Raw genomic sequence first — 24093 nt, 5'->3', positions numbered from 1 at the left:
GTCTGTTATCTTTGCCCTTGCTAAATGAAAGTCTTGCAAAAAATGTAAAGTTGTGTTTGCATAATGTCTTGTGTGGTAACTAGCCAGCCTCTCACACAAGGACCAGGACCATATTGGTTTACCGAAGGTGGTGGCAGCGCTGTCCTGTTCAAAATAGAACAGATGTTTTACAGTAAATTAGACTACAAGATCCACACAAAATCGGATTATTTCAGTTTCACTCCTGAGCTCGCATGACAGCCAGCTATATGGAAATTTTAACGCAGAATGTACTTGGTGTAACTGCTTCTAATAAAATTGTATAAGAAAACATATATGATACGAATTTACATTCGCCACATCAGCTAATTTTAGCAGCAATACATGAATCTCTTGTGTTTTTACCTAACTAGTCTGGTTACTGCAACTTCTGGCTCGTTCTGCCTCTGCAGTTGCTATGTAGCCTACGCTCTATGGTTTCAGTGCAGGGTGTTTTGTACGGACCGTCTATGGTGCGGACTGTACACCAGTTGTGCGACGCTTTACGACACTGCCGTACGCGGATGCTTATCTCTCTGGTGAGACACCGGCAGAGAGAGGGAGTGAGGCGCAGTTGTGGAGGTGCAGGGTTGAAAGAGGGAAGACGTCTAGTTCCCACCCGGTCTCTTACCGACGACAAACAACTGTGCTTCTCTCCGACATCGACTAACTACGGCAGTAAATGTGGACTCTAGGCTGAGGTGGAAGCGACGCGAGGGCCGGCAGCGCATAGCACCTACGCAGGGCTGTCTAATGTCCTCCCAAGCGGAGCTTTGAAAAGAAAGAAAATATAAATATATAAAAAAACAACAGTGAAAATGGATTATGATTTTAAAGTGAAGCTGACCGGAGAGAGGGAACGGGTGGAAGACTTGTTTGAATACGAGGGCTGCAAAGTTGGGAGAGGGACCTACGGTCATGTGTACAAAGCCAAGAGAAAAGACGGGTGAGTTCATAGCAAGCTAGCTACGGCCTTCGAACCCTCATATGATCCCTAATAAAACTAAATAAGCTACATTTGCACGTCACTTATGACCGCATTCTCTCCATCTTGTATTATCAGAGGTAACTAAATGACCGAGCACAGTATAATGACCACAGGTCGAAATTCGATGGGAATTCTAAACGGCATTACGCCGTGTCCCGGCCTCTGCTCTTGAAGAGCATGACAAAGCTGCCTGTGTCGCTGACATCAGTCTAGCTGCTGCGCGATGGCAGTTGAATTCCGTGTAGAAGCAGGCTTGAGAGCTCGCTTCGCTGTTGTTTGTCCTTTGCGAAGCACGGAGTCGCGGTCTCGGGACGCCGTGGTGGTCGCGCGGCACAAACTACGATGCAGTTGCTGCCAAGACCCAGCTATAACAGGAAAGGGGTTTAATCACAATGGTGTGACGAAGTAAAAACAAAATAATGCCATAAACTCACGCCCCTACTTGTCAAGCTTTACATGGTGCATAAATTTGTGGTTCCCAAACTTGGCTCGATGGACCCATTGTTATGCTGGTTTTCATTCCAACCATTACAGCTAGCTCCGAATTGTAGCAAGCTGATAATTGTTGTTAATTTGAAAGTTAATACTACATGCTCTCGTTAAGGCCATGCTATATGAGAACTAGCTGTGCTCACTATGAATAAATGTTCCATGGTCCCATCTAGGGACAATGAATCAGTATAATCAGCTAATGTTTTCTTTCTCTATAATGTGCTATATGAGGAACGAGCCCTGTAGAAAGTGATTACATTTTTAAGCAATTCAATTACAGGCTGGCAGGAGCATTTGGGCACTCCTTGCTGAAAGAGTGGACACTCAATTACTTAAGCTAAACCAATGACAATGAAAGAGTTTAAAAACTAAGAAAATGACACGCCAAACCTGCATTATGTAAAACTAAGTTTTGGGGGAAATTATAGAAGACACTTGGAGATACATTTTAAACTGTCTTTATTGATCAAGCATTTGGGTGTAACGGATGCACAGTGGGTCCCCAGGACATAGTTTTGGAATCACCGACATGAACACCTACATGCTGTTCTGTAGACCCATTTCATGAAGATATATGCTATATGTGGTGGTGGTTGTTGCTATTAACTGAGTTCTGGATTGCAACGTGCAGGGCCTCTCTACAGGGTGTGGGTGTACCTGCATGCGCTAGGACCTGCTATAGACAGATGTACCTCCTCCTCGTTGAGTATAACTGACTCAGGACATACTCTAGAGCAGTGGTCTCCAACCCTGGTCCTGGAGAGCTACAGGGTCTGCTGGTTTTCATGGTGACTCTGCACTTCATGAATCAATTAGAGCAGTTGATTACACAGTTAACTCAACTCACCTAGTGTCTTGGGTCTCAACTGGGTGCTGATTTTAAGGTGAAAACCAAAACCAGCAGATGCTGTAGCTCTCCAGGACCAGGGTTGGAGACCACTGCTCTAGAGGATGTGGACTAAATGGAGAAGAAATGGCAATGGATGTAGATTGAGGTGTTGGCCTACATAACTGGGCCTAGATTAAATTATTTTTTAATAAAAAATGTGATGTCGATAGCAGAGTATATACAGCACTAGCTCTAAATAATAGGGGCATATGTTTCTGCAGTATGGCGTGCTTGTAACTGGCCAGAGATCAGCGATTCCCAAACCCGGTCCTGGGGTCCTGCTGTGTATGCTGGTTTTCATTCCAACCACAATCGCAATCTCATAATTTTAACTAGCTGCTAATTTTTCCTCAATTAGGTGCTTTTCCTCTTTATTGGGATTATCAACCCTCTTAAACCATATTTGGTCTGAAATACCTTTGCATTCCACAAATAATAAAATTCCTGTGTTGATATTGTGCTACATTGCAAGCAGTTACATGAAGAGGTCACTTTTTTTGATAACATGAAAGCGGTAAACCGATACGCTTCTAATTAGGTTGTTGAATGCATGTATAATGTATGCATGTACTTTTTCTTGAAATTATTAACTTAATGCAGGCTTGACTCAGTCAATTGCCTTTTGTCTTTGAATTCTTCTTTTTCTTCCAAATAGTTTATTTTAGTGACCAGGTGTCCACCCTTTCACCACTTAGGTGCCCTTTGATTCACCTCAGTCTTTAATTTGAAGTTTGAAGTTTTTTTTTCTTTTTATGCAGTTGTTTGCAATATAACACAATAAGTAGCCTACCATATGAACATGGGATTTTTATTAAGTATGGAATGCTTACTGTTGCTATTTCTGATGTAATGTGGCTTAGTATGTGGAATATGAAAGTACCTAATTAAGCAAAAGTAACAGTTTGTTAAAATTCTGGGATTGTGACAAGTTGGAACTTGGAATGAAAACCAGCATAACCAGGGGGCCCCCAGGACCGAGTTTGGGAACCCCTGCTGAACATGGAATGAGTTAGCCTATATGTATCTGCGAAAGAGCTTTTTTTTTGCTTACGTTCAACAGGCTAGCAAACATTTGTTAACTTACCTTAACTTGCTTAATGGTAGTCTAGTGTACCAGTAGCTGAGGTAGAACTTGTACTATTAATGTTACATAGCAAAATTGATTGTGTTGCTCTTGTTAAAGTTAGGCTACTTGTGCATTGCATTTTCTTCATGTAATTTTTTTTGCATTGTTCAGATTTTGTCAGTCTGATAAGTCATGTTGTTTGTGTTTCTTGTGTTGGATACTAGGTTATTGCTGTTATTGATTGTGTTTTTGGAACTTAGTTTTTCTTGGTTTAGATACGTCTCTGTATGTTAAATGTTCTGTGCATGTGTCTTAATGTTTAGACTTTGTCGATTATTTTCTAAGTTGGTTAGCTTCTTTATCTTGTTTATATGTTGGTTATATATTATCAGCATTTTTATGCCATTTAGATTTAGTGTCCGTATATTTATGGTGTTGGGTGTTCATTGTTTTTGTCACATTTTTCAGTGTTTGGTAGTTTTTGTGCTTTGGAGACAGAAATGCTGATCTTGCTGTTCAGCACCATATCACTGTACCTCTGCGAACTGTCTCATGAAAATAGGGAATAGTGGAAACAAATTCATGTTCCAGCAGTTATTCAACCATCTTATTACCCTTGCTCTAAAGGTACTGTTAGTCTTGCCTGGGGTGTTCCACAATGCTGCACTTTTTCATTGGAATGCCGTCCGTGTGTTCAGCTTTTAGTATCATTAGCACTAGTTCTGTGATGATTAAGAAGAGAGAAGGATGATGTAGCTGGTATAGCTCCATACTTAGGGTTGGGCAATTGGACGAACACATTGGGAATTGGCGATGGGCTTAATGCATTGGTGGTGGATTTTATTTGCCGGTTTTTTGTAGATTTAAAGTTTTTTTTTTTTTTTTTTTTAGCTGCCAGCAGCAGCTAGCATAAACCACTCTGTGGGTCTGTTGGTCTCTGTGGGTCTGTTGGTCTCTGTAGTTTGGTCTGCTCGTCCAAAAATACTGAAGTCGAACCACACCTGTGCGCAGACACAGTATTGACACTGCTGATTGGATGAGATGCCGCTATCTAATTTCGGCATTATTTTTACTACGTTATTTTTTAACCTCCTTGGTACCTGCACAGATTTGCACAGGATTTTGTGGGAAGGTTGGTCATGAGCCAAAGAAGAGGTCACGTGTTTGTGTGAGGGTGTGTGCGTGGATTTGTTAAATAGAATGTTGCAAACCTCTATGTAAACCTATTGCTGGTCGCGTATCACCAATTAGTAGTATGTGGGTTTTTTATTTTTTTATTTTTAAAAACCTTAAAAATTAACCAAATGACTAATCGGAGGACACGTTTTCAAATAATGTTGGACATCTGGTCAGCCTGTCTCTGCTACACTCACTGAAACCCGTATGCTGTAAAGGTCTCAAGGCGATTTATTTTGCTTAATTGAAGAAGAGCAGGCATACTGTTTCAGTAAAGACAGATCAGTAAAGAAAGACCATGGATGTTAAAGGCAGATTGAAATGTAAATGTAAACCAGTCCAGTGTTGTTGTTTGAGTCGTTGTAAGTCCACAAGGAGCCTCCGGGCATTAGGAGATGTTAATCGGTGCTCTGAGTCCCAGTACTCAACAGTTGTTCTTACGCAGTTATAATGCCCTCTGTAACTGCAACAGTACCAGAGTCAGCGTGTACCCACTTCAGAGTAACTCCTGTCTGAACACAGAGGTCATTTAGGTCAGGCCAATCTGACCAGGCCCCAAAGCCAGCAGCGTGTGGATCCATCTTGCCATTGGAATTTCTCCAGGAAGCCCGGAAATCCTGGGTCAGATTCGCTAACTACAGGAACATTGTGGTGCTTCATATCACGAAAGAATGAGGCTCTAGTAAGCTTTCTGACAGTTTGAAGGTCACTGCTCAGCATCCAAAAGGGGAGCGCCTTGTTGCAGTGTAGATCCATTCTACATTTGGCACTCTCAACCCTCCCTCTCGTTTAGCATGAAAAATAATGTCTCGAGTGTTTAGGCCAAAACATTTCCTCACTAAACATGCTGTTTTATTTGTTAGCTTGTTTAGTATGTTGCATGGAATATGAACATTAGAGAAAAGGTGTTGAATTTTATGCAGAGCCACCTGTCTTATTGCTGCTAACTTCATAATCAGTGGTAATGGGGAAAAATCAATCATATGCTGCCAACTCGGATATGATGTCATTAACCTGCTCCTTCCATTCACTGGCTATATTAAACTTATTTTCAAGGTATGTGTATGTCTCATGAAGAGAATATACACAAATATGATTTGATGCTACAGTGAACACAGGGTTTTTATCAGATTTTCAGGGTTACCAACGGTTGTCCACACTCCTCTCATGCAATACAACACACTTAGAGCCCTTCACCTCCAAATCTGACCACTCAAGAAAAGAGTCAGTTTGAGAGCATGCTCTTTATTACTCTCTCTTCATGGGAGGCTAACTGAACATCATCTGCGTGCCCCTGTCCAGAGTTGGGGGAAATCGCATTGGGAAGCGCACATAGACACAGCCACTTTAACCACTGATTGATGACAATCAAAAAATTGACTGTATGGACTGCAAGCCACTATACACATCCTTAACAATGTCAATGTACACTTGCGGTAGATATATTTCCTCTAGTGAATATGACGGTGGCAGTATATTCAGGCCTTGTGAGTTCAAGACATTTCAATCAAAAAACATTGACCGATATATTAAAAAATACCATACTCCTGGTGTGCCTGACTTCCGTGACAAACACCCAGCCATATTACTGTCACTAGCTTCACTGAGCTTTATGGCAGCACAGAAGCCTGCTTCCTCGTCATCACTTTGTCCCCGAGGTTTATTAGTAAGCTACAGTGCCACTCTGAAGTTCTTCTGCATATTCAAATGATAGTAAAGCAGTATGCGCAATGCTTTTGAAAAGGGCTTTATTGTTCATACAGTCACATTTTTGTCAAGTAAGCCACCTTGGAATTCTCTGTGCAGAAAAAACACTGCATTTTAATGTAAAAAAGAAATTCAAATCGAAACAGCAATAATGTCGCTGCATCTTCTGCTTCGTTTAAAAAATAAACTGGTTAGGCTACGTTCAGGCAACGTGGTGGTGAATTGGGCAGTGCTTGTTCACGGGAGTGACTGCATGATCATACAGTTGGCGTTAATGGAGTACAGACACAGTCAGAAACTACGGAGGAGAAGTTTCGCTACTGGTTTGAATTTATATGCATATTAAGTGTTGTAGTGTCACAGAGGATCAAATTCAGATGAGGTGTGTCCTAGCGGACAATTAATCCTTAAAATAGGGTCGAATCCTCTGCAGTCATAATCTCAACTGTGAACAGCCATACCTGCTAACACTTGTCCCTGCGACCATGATCAGGCTGCAGGGACATCTTCCCATGGAACTATATCAGGTTAATTTTCCTGCCCTGTTTAAACTACCCAAAGGAAACTGCAGCTTTTCTTCCCCCAGGTCCACCTTCATATCCAATTTGTGAGCATTTTTGCGGCAAGTTATTCCTGGTTCTTTTTGTAGTTGATGGCTTCTGTCCCTCTTTGACAAATATGATTGTTGGTGTTGGATTCCCGGGGGTCTGGTGCTTTTTGCATCTCTCCTGCTCCAGGGTGTTGAAGAGTGCCATGAGGGCTTTCTCATGATGGCAACTGTATCTCCCTTGGGTGAGTGCCGTTTTACCCCTGCTCCATGATGCTATTCCCTCTCCAGAGCTTGCACAGTGGGCCGTCTCTCATGCCCCGCCTGCGCAGCTTTGTTGGTGTAAATGAGCAGATTACTTTCTTGAGCAAATTACTCATTCCCTGTATGGTTTCTTTCATATAGCTGCTTTTGCTAATATTTCTCAATAAACCAAAAAATGGTTACTGAACACCACATCACTGTTAAACAATGGCCATCTGTATCTCTAAATTTGAACCTGATTGAAATTTTGTATTTTGAAGGATGTGAATGAAAGATTCTGTATGGAGGGATGGTGAAGGATTCCTCCCCCCAGTATGTTCACTAATCTCATAAAACACTACTGAAGATGACCTTGTGCAAAGGGAGGGTGCATAAAGTGAAACGGGTGTGAATATTTGTGACACTTAATGTTTTGCCAAATAAATACATATTTTGATGAATCAAGAATCTTCCAGTTTTAGGCAATGAAAAACTCCTTTGTTGCTTTCGCAATATGTTTGGGGTCACTGTATTTCTGTGAGATGGAGCACTGTCCAATGCGTTCGGAGTCATTTGCAGATAAGATTCTTCTGAATACTGTGGCTGCTATCAGCAGTTACATCACACTTTGCTCTTGTCGTCACTCAGAAGCATGTGAATCTTGGTCTCATCTGTCCACAACACCCTTTTACAGAACTCTGCTGGCTCTTTTAGGTACTGGTCTTCCTGTTTTTGTGGTTAACTAGTGGTTTGCATCTTTCAGTGTAGCCACTGGAGTTCTGTTCATGAAGTCCTCTGCGGACATTAGCCAATGAAACATCCATACCTGCCTCATGAAGAGTGTTTGTGATCTATTGGTCCGGTGTTTTTTGCGTTTTCCTTCTTTATGGTGAGAATTCTTCAGTGATCAATTGTAGAGGACTTCCTTGGCCTACCAGGCCCTTTTGTGATTACTGAGCTCACCAGTGGTCTCTTTCTTCTTAATGAACAGTTGATTTTGGTAAGCCTGGTCTATGTCTTGTACTGTTTTTGTTTTCTTATTTCTCTGCCTTATAATGCCTTCTGTGACTTTCATTTACACAACTCTGGTCCTTATGTTGACCAATGCCAATAATAGACTTCAAAGGCTATCAAAAGCCTAGAATCAAGACTAGATACTAAAAGTGTTCTTATAGCAGTACTAAAGAAGCAATTTAATACACCTGATTGATCAGAAATACCTGTGATGCCATTTGTCCCAAACATTATGGTGTTTGCAGGGGGTTTATGTATAAAAAGTCCTGTAATTTCTACATTTCTAAAGCCACTTTTCCACCGCATGGTGCTGGCTCAACTGAACTCTACTCGACTTTTTTGGTTTTCCATCGGGCAAAAGTTGTGGATAATACCTGGTACCTGGTACTTTTTTGGTATCACCTCTGTCAAGGTTCCACAGGAGCTGAGGCGATACCAAAAGGTGACGTGAAAACACTGCAGACCACTGATTGGTCAGAGGGAATCGTCGCTAGAATCGACGCCTTTGAGCAACCAGAGTCGTCTCGTCGTCTCGTCGTCTGAGCTCTGATGTAGGATTTCCCAAACTCTCCTGTTTTTTTCAGCAGTCTTTTGTCTTGCTGCCTTCAGCCTCTTCTGAAACAAAATTAGTCTCCTTGCTGTGACAAACAGCCACATACCGAGAATCAAGAACACCATCCCTTCGATATCCTCCATTGTTCCTTTGTGTGTTGCGTTGAAGGTGATGTCACGGCAGTTTCACGTGGCGTCGCTATGACGACCAGCTACATTGACGGGGGTACTATCTGCAGTGGAAAACTAAGTACCTGGTACCAAAAGCGAGTAGAGTCGAGTCGAGTTGAGCCGGTACCATGTGGTGGAAAAGCGGCTTAAATGTATAAACATAGCCTTTAATAAAAGTTATGAATCTGCACTTTAACCACACGTGAATTGTTTGTATTCATTGTCCATCTTCTGATATGGTCTGAAGATTCATCTCTTCAGACTATACCTGGACTAACACTCACCATTTTGCAGGACACTCCCAATCTAGGATCACTCTTATCACTTATATCCTACCACTTTGTTCCTGTAGCGTTTTCATGTTACACATATATCTCATGTACCACTTTCATGTTACATGTATCTCCATCCAGCCCTTATATTGCAGTTGTATCGTTATTCTGATGTTGTAGCTTGTTGTCATGCCTCCTATTTTGACTTAACATTACTCTCTGGCCTAGCCTACGCTTACTGTTACATAATGAGTATTGTACCTAATCGGACTTGTGTTTTGTAGTTGTTTCAATGACCTTCGGTATGAACTTATTGTACGCCACTTTGGATAAAAGCGTCTGCCACATAAATGTAATGCATTGTATATTTGATTGCTTTCCCTCTTTGTTAAACAGGAAGGATAATAAGGACTACGCTCTGAAACAGATTGAAGGGACAGGCATCTCAATGTCAGCCTGCAGAGAAATCGCAGTGAGTGTGTGTTTCTTGTGTGAATGTGTGTTTGTGTATGTTCACATTTTTGCATGTGTACAGTGCTTTCGGAAAGTTTTCATGCCCCATTGATTATTTCTCTTTACGTGTGTAGCCAAGTTAAATGAGAGAATATAAAAATGGTATTTTTCTACTCCTATATAAACAATTATATAATGTCAAGATGAAATAGTGTTAGATGTCTTCAATTTATATTACAAAGAAAGACCTGAAAATGTATATTGGGTTTTAATGAGGTCCATCTGTTGGTTTCAAATCCACCTGTGTTCAGTTGTATGATTTCAAAATAAATATCACTGACTTTGGAGGTCAGCTGAAATAGCAGATCAGATTAGTCACACTGTCATAAAGATCAAGAATCGGTTCATGGAACTTTGAGGCCAGTTTTTATAAGGCAGAAAGCTGGAGAAAGCTGTAATGAGATTAATAAAGCTTTGACCCATCCTTCGAGCACAACAAAGTCCGTTGTATCAAAATGGAGAAGGTGTGGCACAATCCAGACACTATCAAGATCAGTCCATCCTATCAAAACTGAGCAATGGGATGAAAAGGGCAATTGTTAGAGAAGCCACCAAGAGATCAACCGCAACACTGACAATTGCAGCGCTGCAAGGCTCATTGGCTGAAATGGGAGAAACTGCCCAGAGATCCCCAATCTCTTAAGCACTTCATAGATTTGGCTTCTTTGAGAGAGTGACTAGATGGAGAAGTCACTTCTGGGAAATTCCAACATTAGGCCTAATTCACGTGCTGGAGTTTGCCAGAAGCCTTGTGACAGACCCTGAGACCTTCTGGAAGACGATTTTGTGGTCTGATGAGACTAAAGTTGAGTTCTTTGATCTGAAAGCAAAGCGCTATATTTGGCATAACCTAAGCTCGGCCCACCACCCACATAGCACCCTACAGGCATGGTGAAGGCAGCATCATGCTATGCGGTTGCTTTTCAGCAGAGAGAACTGGGAAGCTTGTTGCCACCAAGCCAGATACAAGCAAATCCTTGAGAACCTGTTTCAGTGTGCACAAGATCTGCATTTAGGTTAAGATTTATGTTCCAACTGGACGGTGACCCAATGCATGCGGCAGAATCTACAACAGAGTGACTTAAAAACAATACGGTTTAGGGATTCACCAGTTTTAGAATTTCTCAACTATCTTTCTCTTGTTAGACATGCAGTCGGAGATGGTTCGTTGGCACGATACACCCTTGTTCACGACAAGCTGTGTGCCATGCAGCGCTTGGTAGCAACCCCACACACCTCCAGAGCCTTTTTCATGTGACATGCATTATCCCTAATCACCATCTCCTTGGTTATATTCAACTGTTGAAGCATGTTTTGAAAAGCTAAAGGGATCGCTGCCACTGTGTGGGAACCAGAGCACTCCTGTGAATGCTACACTACCCTTCTCATTAGAAAATCTTCATTCAGCCACTTCAGTCAAGCTTAACCTACTTGTCGCAGTGTTTCCCACAGTTTAGGGCAATTTTATTTATTAATTTATTTTTACTTTGGCTGTATCTCCAGATGAAAATTAAATCTGTACGGCACTTTTCCTGTCAAGTTGTACTGGCGACCGAGAGAGAAAATTACCAGAATGCAAAAGGTTCCCAAACTAAAACAATTTTTGCAGTAATGGTCTCGGTTACAGAAAAAATGTTATCAGAATTATTTGGAGGATAATATAATGTCATATAAATTCTAGACATGAGTTAAGTGCTTTAAAGTCATTGGTGCCTGATATCCAAAATGCCCTCATTTCTAAACACAATGATTTTCCTCAATTTCAGTTAAAGTCGGCCTAACTGTTAACCGTATCTGTTACTATAATGGTAATGTTATGGCAACCTATATGTGGCACAGTTTATCCCTCCTCCTCCTCTAGCCTTCTTTTTTTAATCAGAATTTATGTAAAGAGAAAAGTGAAGAGTTTTCATCAGCTATCTGAGCTAACGTTAGTAGGGTGAATGCTGATGCTTGCTAAATGCTAGCTAACATTAATCCAAATAATGTTGATGCGTATTGGGTGTACTTCTATATGGTTGGGATACCGCATCTGTAGTATGGATATTAAATTTATGTTTTTTGTTTCAGCTGCTACGGGAATTGAAACATCCAAATGTGATCTCACTGCAGAAGGTTTTTCTGTCACATGCTGACCGCAAGGTGTGGCTGCTGTTCGATTACGCTGAACACGATCTATGGGTGAGACGCATACATACAATGTACGCTGTTCACACATACATGCGCATGCTTGCATACGCTGACACCCTGTACACTACACATACACACAGACAGAAAAACACACAGACACACACACACACACACTGAATCCTGACTGTGTCATGCTTGTCTCTGCAGCATATTATAAAATTCCACAGAGCCTCCAAGGCCAATAAGAAGCCCCTGCAGCTCCCAAGGGGGATGGTGAAATCTCTGCTGTACCAAATCCTGGATGGCATCCATTACCTGCATGCCAACTGGGTCCTGCACCGTGACCTAGTAAGACATGCTACCTCATGTTGTGCTCACGGTCACAGTGTGAGTGAGGAATGCCACACACACCCTCACTAACAGGAACCTGTGTGTGTGTGTGTGTGTGTGTGTATGTGTTTGTGTCTGTCTGGTTGTGTGTGTATGCATGCATATATATTTGTGTGTAAGATACTGTCTGTGTGTGATTTTGTGTGTACCAGATGCTGTCTGTGTGTGATTTTGTGAGATGAGTAACTGCTGTAACATGTTGTACATGTTATTTTTCTCCATAGAAACCTGCCAACATTCTAGTAATGGGGGAAGGGCCAGAGAGGGGGCGTGTCAAGATAGGTACTCAACCATAACCACACTACTCCCGTTCTTCCCCTGTACAATTCTGTCCTGTCTCTCTGTGCTGACTTTCTGTTTCTTCTGCAGCGGACATGGGCTTTGCTCGGCTCTTTAACTCGCCACTGAAGCCATTAGCAGACCTGGACCCTGTGGTGGTGACCTTCTGGTACAGAGCCCCAGAGCTGCTGCTGGGTGCCAGACACTACACCAAAGCCATCGGTGAGTGGAGTGATGGGGGAAATGTCAGAGATATGTTTAGACCATTGAGTGTGTGTGTGTGTGTGTATGGGGAGTTGTACTTGAGGTAGGGTTTTGGGGTTTTGAAAGAATGGGAGGATATGTATGTTGGAAGTAGGGATGCACCGAATCTTCAGTCTTAGGTTTCGTTCAGATACCAAATCCAGTGCTTCAAGATTCAGCCAAATCCAAAGCGAATTCTGAATCCCACAATGCCTACACACATCCTGCAATACCTACTGACTTCTTTGCTCATTTGTTTTTTATGGTGCATTATTGAATGCTTTTTGGAAATCTAAGTGTATAATATCATAAGCTTTGTTATAGTCATAACACTTGGAAGCATACCAAAAGGTTTGTCAGGCATGACCTTCCCTTGCAAAAAACATGCTGTCTATCCCTTAGGATGCTGGTATTTTCAAGAAACAATTCCAACTTGTCTCTAATGATAGATTCCAGTATTTTACATGGGATGCTAGTTAAACTGACAGGCCTGTAGTTTCCTGGAGCAGTACGGTCCCCTTTCTTGTATATTGGTATTATATTACCTTGCTTGCAGTCCTCTGGTATTTCTCCAGTTTTTAAAGACTATGTAAAAAATACCTGCCAGTGTATTTTTGGAAAGTCTTTAGAATCCAATAATACGATGTATTTTTATCAATCCAGTACACATACTCATCCCTAATCAGATGTCCTCTATTTTGTTAAAGTACAAAACGTTTTTTTTTTGTTTAAAAAAAAAAAATCAAACTCTTTGTCCGCAGATATCTGGGCGATTGGCTGTATTTTTGCGGAGCTCCTGACATCTGAGCCCATATTCCACTGTCGACAGGAGGACATAAAGACCAGCAATCCTTACCACCATGACCAGCTGGACCGCATATTCAATGTCATGGGATTTCCTGCAGGTATGGCCATCAGAGCCAAGTTCATTGACAGGTGTAATCAAAGATAGTATGGGGGTGATGGATGCCTTTATTAGGATTCACATTTGGAGTGAATGCATGCTTTCAGAATGAGGGTTTGCTCTGGAAACATGCACACATGGAATGAAAACATACTCATTTCATATGAAGACTTTCACACGTCAATTGCTCCTGCTTAAGGAAGACGTGTACAGTTTAATTACTCATGTGGAATGAAGATCATAGACAAGACAGGAAAGTAGAAACTCAGCCAACCTAAGCTGTGCAGCCCTGGAAGTAAGCCTGTTCTGTACATGACTGTGCTTTGAGTGCAAAACATTGGAGCTCCCCATAAAAGTGAAAGAAATATCAGACTGAAGACAAAGTAAAACTTTTGGTGATGGTATTTTGAAACTCGATTAATGATAGTTACATTTCATATGAAAATGTAGATTTTTTTCTGGCAAATCTACTTTTGGTTAGCTAACATTAGCTTGTTATCTGCAGTTTTGCTAACATTACTGGTGCTCAGTAGGATAGCTTTACCCTGACCCTGGTTGCTATTGCCACAGAACTTCTCAAAACGGTGCTTTTTCCAAATAGTTTTTTCTCTCACTGGCTAACATGACACATCACGTGAATTAGGTCATTTTGTCCCTCTTGCACAGTGTAATGGCTGCTGCAGTAACTTTTAGCTAGTGTCAACTGCTAAGTTACGCTAAGTTTGTTGGCTAAGTTTGTTTGCTAGATAAGTTAGCTTAGATTAGCCTGACACCGCTCCCGCGTCCCACAATTGGCCACTTGTGGGCGTCACCTATTTTTTGACAGACAGTTGTATTTGTTAAATGTTGACTGGGTTTAATGTTGTGTTTCGAGTTATCATTTTCCAGTCTGAATAAAAATTTTTTTTGCAGTAACCTAGCTCTGTAAGATAGTCAGCTGTCTAATGTCTAGCTAGTGAATAACAACCAACAATAATAACAAAAACATTTTCTTGCTAATTATCCCCCTAATGTCTTCAGTTAGATCTGGTTAGCTTGCTGCACCTTGAATCAATGACAGATTAAAGCAATAAATACTTAATGTTACTGTTTGACACCAGCGTCTGAATGAACATGGCCATTGAGGTTACAAGGTGTTTTAAACCGCTACACATAATGCACAGTAAAATATTCAGTGTTAAGTCAAGAGTGGACTCAGGAGTTGAACTCTGGACATTTTATTGTGTGAAATTTATGATTACAAAAAATTGTCCAATGAGGTTTTCTTAGGTTGTAAAATCAGTTCAATGGGCAGAAAGCACTTTTCCACTTAACATGTGCAATAGAGGCTGTTTCCCATTATGTCCTTGACTTCACTGCCTGGCCCCTCCTACCCTCTCCAGTTTCTATATACTGTTTTCTGAAAGTCTTCATGTCAAATGAGTGTGTCGTCTTTTCGTGTATGCATGTTCGCAAATGATCACCTTCCACAATCAGATCTTCTTTCCAAATGAAAATTTTAATGAAGGCATTAATCACCCCATAGATGTTTTACAGGTGTAGATGAAGTCTTTCATGTTCCAGTGTTTCTTTCCAGTCTTTTCTTTCTTTCGTTTTTCTCTCTGTCCCCCTTTTCTCCTCACTCCCTCACTCTTTTCCTCATTCCCTTTTTGTATATTAGATAAAGACTGGGAGGACATAAAGAAGATGCCAGAGCACTCAACCCTGATGAAAGATTTCAGGAGAAACACGTAGGTCTCTTGCTACAGTGCTGAACAGTGGATTTGGAGGAGGGGATTTTTAATCTTGATCCTGTTCCTAATCCTGGTCAATGTCCTCCTGGTTCTAATTTTATTTATTTAACCTGATGGGTCAATTGAGGACTCTAATCTTATTTGCAGTTAACCAACAGAATCAAAGAGGGTAAAAATGCAAGAGATTGTGTTGCATATCAGATTTATGGAGGATGATTAGTAGAGGTTGACCAATATGGATTTTTTAAGGCTGTTGCCGATATTTTTTGAGGGCTAAAAAGCTGATTTGTCCATTTTGGACTGATTTAAAGAATAAAAATAACAATAAATAAAGACAGGAGAGTGTGTTATGGGAGAATCGCATTCCTCAGCCTCCCTGGGAAAGTCTATGCCAAGGTGCTGGAAAGGAGGCCATGACCAATAGTTGTACTGCAGATACAGGAGGAACAAAGCGGGTTTCGTCCAGGCCACGGTACAGCAGACCAGCTTTTTACCCTCTCACAGATATTTGAGGGGGCATGGGAGTTTGCCTATTCAGTCTACGTGTTTTTTGTGGATTTGGAGAAGGCATATGACTGTTTGCCCTGGGGTGTCATGTGGTAGGTGCTGCAGGAGTGTGGAGTGCCAGGGTCGCTGTTGTGTTCCAGTCGGTCCCTGTATACACGGAGCGAAAGCTGTGTTTGCATTCTCGGCATTAAGTAAAGTTCGTTCAAAGTGGGTGTCGGACTCCGCCAAGGGTGCGCTTTGTCTCCCCTCCAGTTTGTGGTATTCATGGACAGAATTTCAAGGCACAGCCGAGGTATGGAGTGTGTCCAGTTCGGGGACATCTCAGTTGTTTGTGGATGATGTCGTCCTCTTAGCCCAATCATACTGTGACCTTCGATGCGCACTTGAACGGTTTGCAGCTGAGTGTGACGTGGTTGGGATGAGGATCAGCACCTCCAAGTCTGGCCATGGCTTCTAGTAAGGGGGAGCAACTACCCCATGTGGAGGAGTTCAAGTATCTCGGCATCTTATTAACGAGAGAGGAGAAAAAGGAATTCTGAGATTGACCACTGTCTAGGTGCAGTGGCCGCAGTAATACGGGCGTTGTATCGAACGGTGGTGGTGAAGGAGCTGAGCCGAAAGGCAAATCTTCCGTTATACCCGTCCCCCAGCTATGGGTAGTGACTGAAAGAGTGAGATTGCAAATACAAGCAGCTGAAATGGGGTTCCTCCATAGGGTGTCAGGGCTTAATCTTCTTGCCAGAGTGAGGAGCTCAGTTGTCTGGGAGGATCTCAAAGTAGAGCTGCTGCTCCTCTGCGTTGAAAGGAGTCAGTTGAGGTGGTTCGGGCATCTGAGAAGGATGCCTCCTGGGCGCCTTTGGAGGTGCAGTGGGCACGGCGGCAGATGGAGAGAACCAGGGGCAGACCTAGGGCACACTGGAGCGATTATATCCCCTGGCTGGCCTGGGATTGTTTTAGGATCCACCGGGATGGGTGGGTGGAAGTTGCCGGGGAGAGGGACGTCTGGGCTGCTCTGCTTGCCTTGGTGCCATGTCCCTGATCTGGTTCAAGCAGTTAGAAAATGGATGGATGGATAAATGAATAAATTTAAAATTGTTGAAAATACTGTATTTCAAAATTGCTTGTGAAAAATGGAGCCCCTTATAGTAACTAAATGTGTAATCATTAACTCTCGTATGTTTTTCTGTACTCTGTACAGTATGTAATGTTTTCTTGTATGGGGATGGGACAATATTAAATCGTCCACCACGTTCTGGCAATGTTCCAGATCACATCACATGCGGTACATGAAACACAAACCCTGCTGAAGCTACCAACGAATGCTTACGTTATAGTGTGAAATATCTGCATTTTAAACCTATTTAAACTCACTCAATTTCAAAAATAACGTATATAACCAAAATATTTTGAGTAGTAACACATGCAGATCGACGAAGAAATCTTATCTGTGTTCAGTAGATAAAGATAAAGAGAGAGAATCAATGCTGTCGTTCTCCTCTTCTGACTTGGTCTAGAAATCAGTATCAGCTATGTCAATCTGCAAATATATGCCTTAGCCATTCTCAGAAGTTCTCAAGAATAATAATATTTTACAAGAAATGACGAAAATCATAGATAACGTTACGCCGGGTCTTTTACTGCTGCCACAGAGTGAAATGCGAAAGGGGTGATTCACAGCTTTCGGTTACCAATGGTTTATAGCAATCTGTGATGTAGTCACCCTGCTCATTTTGGTTTTATGTCCCATTCCAGGGTCTACTTTTAATGCAAGCGGTGATGTCAAGTTAAGTTTTAAACATCAGTAATAATGTTTTAACTTATGGTTGTCTTATGGTTTTTCTCACAATTGTAATATTTCTAGGTTAACAGACAAACATTGATAGTGCTGGTTCTTGGGCTGGAGAATAGTATGTGCGGCTCTAACTGCTGGAAGGAATGCAGATAGATACATACAGTAGCAGTGATGTATAGCTAGTTTTCAGAGGAGGGAGATTGGAAGTGGCATGGTAGGAGATGGCATAAAACAAGTAGTGGTCCAACATCAGGGCACAAGGCAGAGTCCAGCACAATGCCCATAACTGCACTGGATTTTTCTTTTTCTTTAATCCAGAGGGAAGTGTGCCTCCTTTTTCTCTGCCAACACCTCTTCCTGTAAGAACTTCATTGTACCTGGCTACCAATACATACAATTTCTACCCAAGCCCTGCCCTGCGTAGCATTAGCAGTTTTACATGAAAATTCAAAAATACGACATGGTGGTGTGGCTGCTAGTAACCATTGTCCAAGTATACAGGAGAAACTGCCCCCTCCCCAGTGTTTTTGTTTGTGTGTTTTTCTGTGTGCGTGCCTGCGCGCACACGCATGCTTTGTGTGCATGTGAGAGAGAGAGACTCATTCTGCAGGGTTTTTAAATGTTCCCATCAGGTACACCAACTGCAGCCTCACAAAGTACATGGAGAAACACAAAGTCAAACCAGACAGCAAAGCATTCCACCTGGTGAGTTTCCACACCAAACACCAGCATTAACTGGACTTATACTTAATAAACTATACTAATAAACATCCCAATTGCTTCTTACCAATTACATGCCTGTCCTCTTCCAAGAATGTGTATTTAATGCAGTGATGTTATGATGATGTTATGTGAATATTGTCCCAGCTGCAGAAGCTGCTCACCATGGACCCCATTCGCAGGATCACATCAGAGCAGGCCATGCAGGACCCCTACTTTCTGGAGGAACCACTCCCCACTTCTGAGTGAGTACCGGCTGCCTGACACACCACCACACTGCACCACAGCACCTCACCATAATCATGCAGCACATCAACACATTGCTACAACGGAAGCATACAACAAATTGATACATTATTTTGCCTTAGGAGTGCAGCACGTTCACACATTAACATACCTTAAACTTGTGCTTCCCAAACTTATTCAGTCAGGCCCCCCTTTGGTAATAGGAAATTTTGGTTCTGCTTGGATGCAATTTTCTTTTGGTTTTAAATTGCCTTTTTTTCCCCCTTCCCTTACCATGCCCCCATGTTGTCTCTCTGCACCCCCTACTTTGGGAACCACTACCTTAAACGTACAGCAATATCAACACGTTATTACACCATACGCATGCAGCAAATCAATGCTTTGAAACACCATAAGCATACATCACATCAATGCATTATTACACCATAAATGTACAGCATGTTCATGCAGTACTACGCCATTAGTGTACAGCAGCATGACACAACAATACATACGTAATGCCTGTTAGGTTTAAAATGGATTGTAAGAGTCTTCACTCAATGAGCTCAGCTCACCTGACTACATATCAGATATGCTTTTGTGGTACAGACGGGTAACAAATTAAAGGAAAAACCAACATAAAGTGTCTTGGTAAGGTGCTGGGCCAACATAAGCTGCCTGAACAGCTTAAATATGCCTTGGCATAGATTCCACAAGTCTCTGGAACTCTACTGGTGGGATGGAACACAATTATTCTAAAAGATATTCCCTCATTTGCTGTTTTGATGATGGTGGTGGAGAGCCCTGTTGAACACGTCGGTCCAGAATCTTCCATAGGTGTTCAATTGGGTTGAGATCTGGTGACTGTGAAGGCCATAGCATATGATTCAGATCATTTTCATGCTTATTAAACCATTCAGTGACCCCTCGTGCCCTATGGATGGGGGCATTGTCATCCCGGAAGAGACCACTCCCATCAGGATAGAAATGTTTCATCATAAGATAAAGGTGATCACGCAGAATAACGTATTGATTTGCAATCCCTTTCCTTTATATGGACAAGTGGAAAGGAAAATACCTCCCACAGCATAACAGCCACCGGACTCCCTCACTGTAGGGGTTATGCCTTCAGGCCTGTACCACTCTCTTGGTGTATGCCACAGATGCATTCACTCACTTCAAGAATATGGTGAAGGATGACTTATCTGACCATATCTCTTTTTGTCCACATCTCTGTAGACCAGTGCCTATGGTTTTCGCACCACTGAACTCTCGAATGTTCTTTCATCTTTGTAATGAGGGTTTTATACACTGCAACCCTACTATAATATCCATTTCTATGTAGTTGTCGACAGACTGTTCTTGCTGACACAGTCTGATCAAGCCCTGCATTGACATTCTCAGTCACCTGAGGAAGGGTTGCTCTTCTGTTTTTCCTTACATATCTCACTAATGCACGAACATCACGGTCATCGAATGTGTGCTTTCAATCACAATTTCCATGCCTATTTACTGATGTCTTTCCCAAATGCAGATGTCACTTTAGTCATCCATGCCCCAATAATGAACCGTCTTTCAAAGTTACTTAGATCGTTTCTTCTTGTCATCGTGATCCAAAATCGAGGTCAACTGGGCCTGCTCAGCATTTTTATACGTGCCACAGAGCATGATAGAATGTTAATTGCTTAATTGTATCATGCAGTACACCTGTATGGAAGCATCTGCATTCGTTATGCTTCTCCACTCATTTATGCAGGTTTTTCCTTTAATTTGCAACCTGTGAGTATGTTCCTAGCAGATCCCCCAGTTCACTGGCAGTGGCCTTTTTGTTGTGCCAAAGGCCAGAACCAAGAAATATGGGAAGGCAGCCTCAGTGTTTATTGTCCTTGCCTTTGGAAAACTCTGCCTGAGGGTATGAGGGCATCACAATTGGTTGACATTTAAAACCTTTTAGGCTAGCGTGAGGGTGTTTTTATTATACATTTAATTTTTTATTAGAATTTTTGTTCTACCAACATTTCTTTTACACTGTTGTTATTGATCTTTCCACTTGTCTTAATTTTTGTGAATCACTGTGGATTGCAAAGTTGCAGTAAAGCTGCTGTATAAATAAAGGTTTATTTGAATTGATTTGACTAATACATTCCAAACACTTAAATACGAAAGAACAGACAAATACAATCTGAATTAACCCCCTCCTCCTTTGCCTTTCTGCATAGTGTCTTTGCGGGCTGTCAGATACCATATCCTAAGCGTGAGTTCCTGACAGAAGAGGAGCCAGAGGAGAAAGCAGACAAAGTAAGAGTCGTATGTTTGTGCATGAGTATGGATTTTTATGTGTGTGCTTGCATGTGCGCATTTAGGTGTGTGCCTGTGCTTTTGTATCCATGTTTACAAGCTGAGAACTGTGAATGTGTGTGTGCACAAGTGTGCGAGTGAGTTAGTGTTTGTATGCATGTGCATGTGCATGTGCATGTGTGTGTTCCAGTGTCTTTGTATTTGCGTTTCTACATTGGGCTGTTGATGAATGTTCATGCTTACTCCCTTGAAGAAGAACCAGCAGCAGCAGGCAGGGAACAACCACACCAATGGGGCAGGGCATACAGGGAACCCTGACAACAGCCACGCCCAAGGCCCACCCCTGAAGAAGGTGCGAGTGGTTCCTCCCACCACTACCTCAAGTGGCCTCATCATGACCTCAGACTACCAGGTTTGGGCAAACACACATACTCATACACACAATCACTCACACACACATTCTTGTCCACGCTACAGTTTCGTATGTCAGGTTGACCAGTTCTATCATTCATTATTACACAGCATTGTTGAATGCACGATTCTAATTGGTCATTTCAGGCATTCTGCGGTCAAATATTTCAGTATAATGACGGCTGCTATGGGTAATGGAGTGCTTTAACATGGAACTCATTTCATATCATTCTGCAGAAAGAAGTGCCACTGTGGTCAATTTGACTATTGTCACTTTTAGAAAATCAATAAGTCTGCCGTATGCATGCTTGTGTTGCAAACTGAATCTAAATGTTATTACAGTTATTAGGCTACTGTCTGACTATACTAGCTATACAGTATATTCAGTTAGGTAACGTTAGGTAACGTTAGCTACAGCCCAGTCATATGAAGTTGTACAAAGTCATACAAAGATTTACAATGATGAAGCAAAATCAAGTGTTAGCGATGTAATGAGGTGTGAGGCTGAATCAGATGCCGAGGCAGAAATAAATATTGATGACACTGATGGTGTGAGGAGAGTGGCTGTTAGCCAAAAATACAGAGACTGAGCAAAAACAGGAAAAAAAAGTAATCTTTCTGCTATCAATGCAGCGGTTCTGTGTATAGCTGTTCCAGTTAGTGTTATGTCATCCACGTCAAGAAGAGTCTGTTACTATTGCTAACTTGCCTCGTATCTGACTCAAATACCCCATTAGCCAATTCTACCAGGTAGTCCTATATTGTCTATGAGGACACAATTGAAAATTCGTTTTATATTCATTTCAATTTGTTTGAACGAATAAAATCACTTTTCTATATATTTTTTATTGATTATTTGTCAAATTATTCACCTTGCGATTCTTTGCCCCCACGTTGGTCATTATTTCTCGATAGCTGACCACCTCATCATGTATTATTCCTGGCATAATTGGCTAGTTGGTTTCTACGTGCTTATTCATCCATTGGTTTGGTTACCAAGTCCTGATTGGTTGCTCTCTCTGTTGCAGCGCTCCAATCCACATGCTGCCTACCAGAACCCCGGACCAAGCACAGCACTGCCCCAGAGCAGCATGGTGTACTCGTCTACCTCCCAGCAGCCCCCACAGTTCTCCCATCAGACACACAGATATTGAGGCCCTTTCCACCAGGACACAGCACCCAGGAATAATGAGAAGGATCTGCTCCCTTGAGGGTGGGGTGGGGCTAGGACGGCATGCCCCTTCTGCAAGAAAACCCGCCCTGTAATGTTGATCCTTATCACAGGGATTTTAGAACTAGAAAAAAGGAGGAGAAATAGTAAAAGTAAAATAAAGAGAGAAGGAGTGCTGGGAAAGTTCCGTTGTCCCAGGGACTATGACTAAATCAACCCTTGTAACTGGTACTTGAAATTTTAAACGTCACAAAATGTACTGAAGATTGCTTCCCTCAAGGTGACTCTCTGTTGGTTCCCTGGATTGGTCCAAAACAACACCTGATTGGGCAACCCCCAGGACTCTGCTCCAGCTGAACTTACTGCCCCACCCCTCCCCCTCTTCTACTCCCCCACCCTGTTTAATTTGTTTCAGCCCCTCGGCATTATGGAGAATGAAGCTGCTATCTTGTGGGCAACAGTGATGGAGTCCCTGTCCCTCTACCTGTATGGATGACAGCACTCAGTCCCTGTTGGAGTTGATATTACTGGGTGATTACTGAGTACTGCACTCTTTTGTTAGGAGTGCCACTATTGGCCTAGCCATAGAGCCACAGAAACAACCACAGGAAACCCAGATATACCATGCATTGTACTGTACTGAAATGTTTTACATGGATGAAGCAAGTATCCTGACAATAAAAATTGAAATGGTCAGTTCACGGAATTGGAGGTATATGTGGTTTGGTGTTGTGTTTGAGCAAGTGTGCATTTGTGTGTGTGTGTGTGAGTATGTATGTGGCGAGAGAGTGTAAGATTAAGTCTGAGTGTGTCCGTCTCTTGACTGTGTGTGTGAAAGAATGAGATGCATTTCCCTCTATGCTGACACACAAGGGCAATCTGCTTACCTCCAGGAACAAAATAACAAAATGGTCTCTTGAATTGTATCGCCAGAGCTAAGACTTGATAGTTCAGTATAACAACTTAACAGTCAGAAAGAAAAAATTAATTAAAAAAACCAAAATGTGATTATAATTATAATAGAGAAATAGTAAATACAGTGGTTCAGGGTTTCATTATATATATATATATATATATATAATATTTGAAATATATAAAATATATAAAATATATATAAAAAAATATATATAATATATAAAATATTTGATTCATTTTAATAACTAATTTGATGACAATGTAAGTCTTTCTGACAGATGAGAACTAAATATTTTTTATTTTAACCAATTTTAATCTTCCCAGGAAGTCTGAATCTCACTCCTGGTTCCTGGATTAGATGCACCAGAAATTGGAGGTTCCACTGAGATGTAAAATGAATAAGGAGATGATATATATAATAAGGGCAAGTGATGGGTGTCTCAAGTTAAGGCTTGTCTAAATTATTTGTTTTAAACAGTGACCAGGCGCAATTTAGTCCTCCAAAAGGAGCATAGCAATGTGATGACCTTTGCGGGAAATACTTCCAGAAAACTTTGAGCAAGCTATGTAAAAAAACTGTTGAAGTAGTTTTCAGATATAAGGGTTTATTTTTATTTGCAATAAATGAAATCATACATCGTTTAAAAAAGTTATCTGTCCTTTCAAAGTTAATATGGTTTTTGGAGTGAATTCTAGTAAGAATTGAATGCTCGGTGACCAAAAAATG

At 41.6% G+C, this 24093-nt stretch overlaps 1 protein-coding gene across 1 annotated transcript; it reads left to right on the top strand.

Annotated features, from left to right (window-relative positions):
* The first annotated feature begins 500 nt into the window (after positions 1-500).
* cdk8 (cyclin dependent kinase 8) lies at positions 501-23157 on the top strand. The gene is made up of 13 exons (XM_064331823.1): positions 501-964; positions 9532-9607; positions 11719-11829; positions 11986-12126; positions 12393-12450; positions 12538-12669; positions 13452-13595; positions 15255-15324; positions 18259-18331; positions 18494-18591; positions 20791-20869; positions 21123-21281; positions 22309-23157. The coding sequence occupies exons 1-13, from the start codon at positions 837-839 to the stop codon at positions 22432-22434; spliced, it is 1395 nt and encodes a 464-aa protein (XP_064187893.1). The 5' UTR covers positions 501-836; the 3' UTR covers positions 22435-23157.
* The last annotated feature ends 936 nt before the right edge of the window (positions 23158-24093 follow it).

The sequence above is a fragment of the Anguilla rostrata genome, chromosome 4, assembly GCF_018555375.3.
Source record: "Anguilla rostrata isolate EN2019 chromosome 4, ASM1855537v3, whole genome shotgun sequence".
NCBI lineage: Eukaryota > Metazoa > Chordata > Actinopteri > Anguilliformes > Anguillidae > Anguilla > Anguilla rostrata.
This window is presented reverse-complemented; position numbering and strand designations above follow the sequence as displayed.

What these genes read in the sequence shown, in the direction of transcription:
- cdk8 (XM_064331823.1), top strand. Translation starts at nt 837, where the DNA reads ATGGATTATGATTTTAAAGTGAAGCTGACCGGAGAGAGGGAACGGGTG. An exon ending in ACAGCAAAGCATTCCACCTG is followed by an intron (nt 18,332 to 18,493) that starts GTGAGTTTCCAC and finishes ATATTGTCCCAG; the next exon opens with CTGCAGAAGCTGCTCACCAT. An exon ending in CAGAGGAGAAAGCAGACAAA is followed by an intron (nt 20,870 to 21,122) that starts GTAAGAGTCGTA and finishes ACTCCCTTGAAG; the next exon opens with AAGAACCAGCAGCAGCAGGC.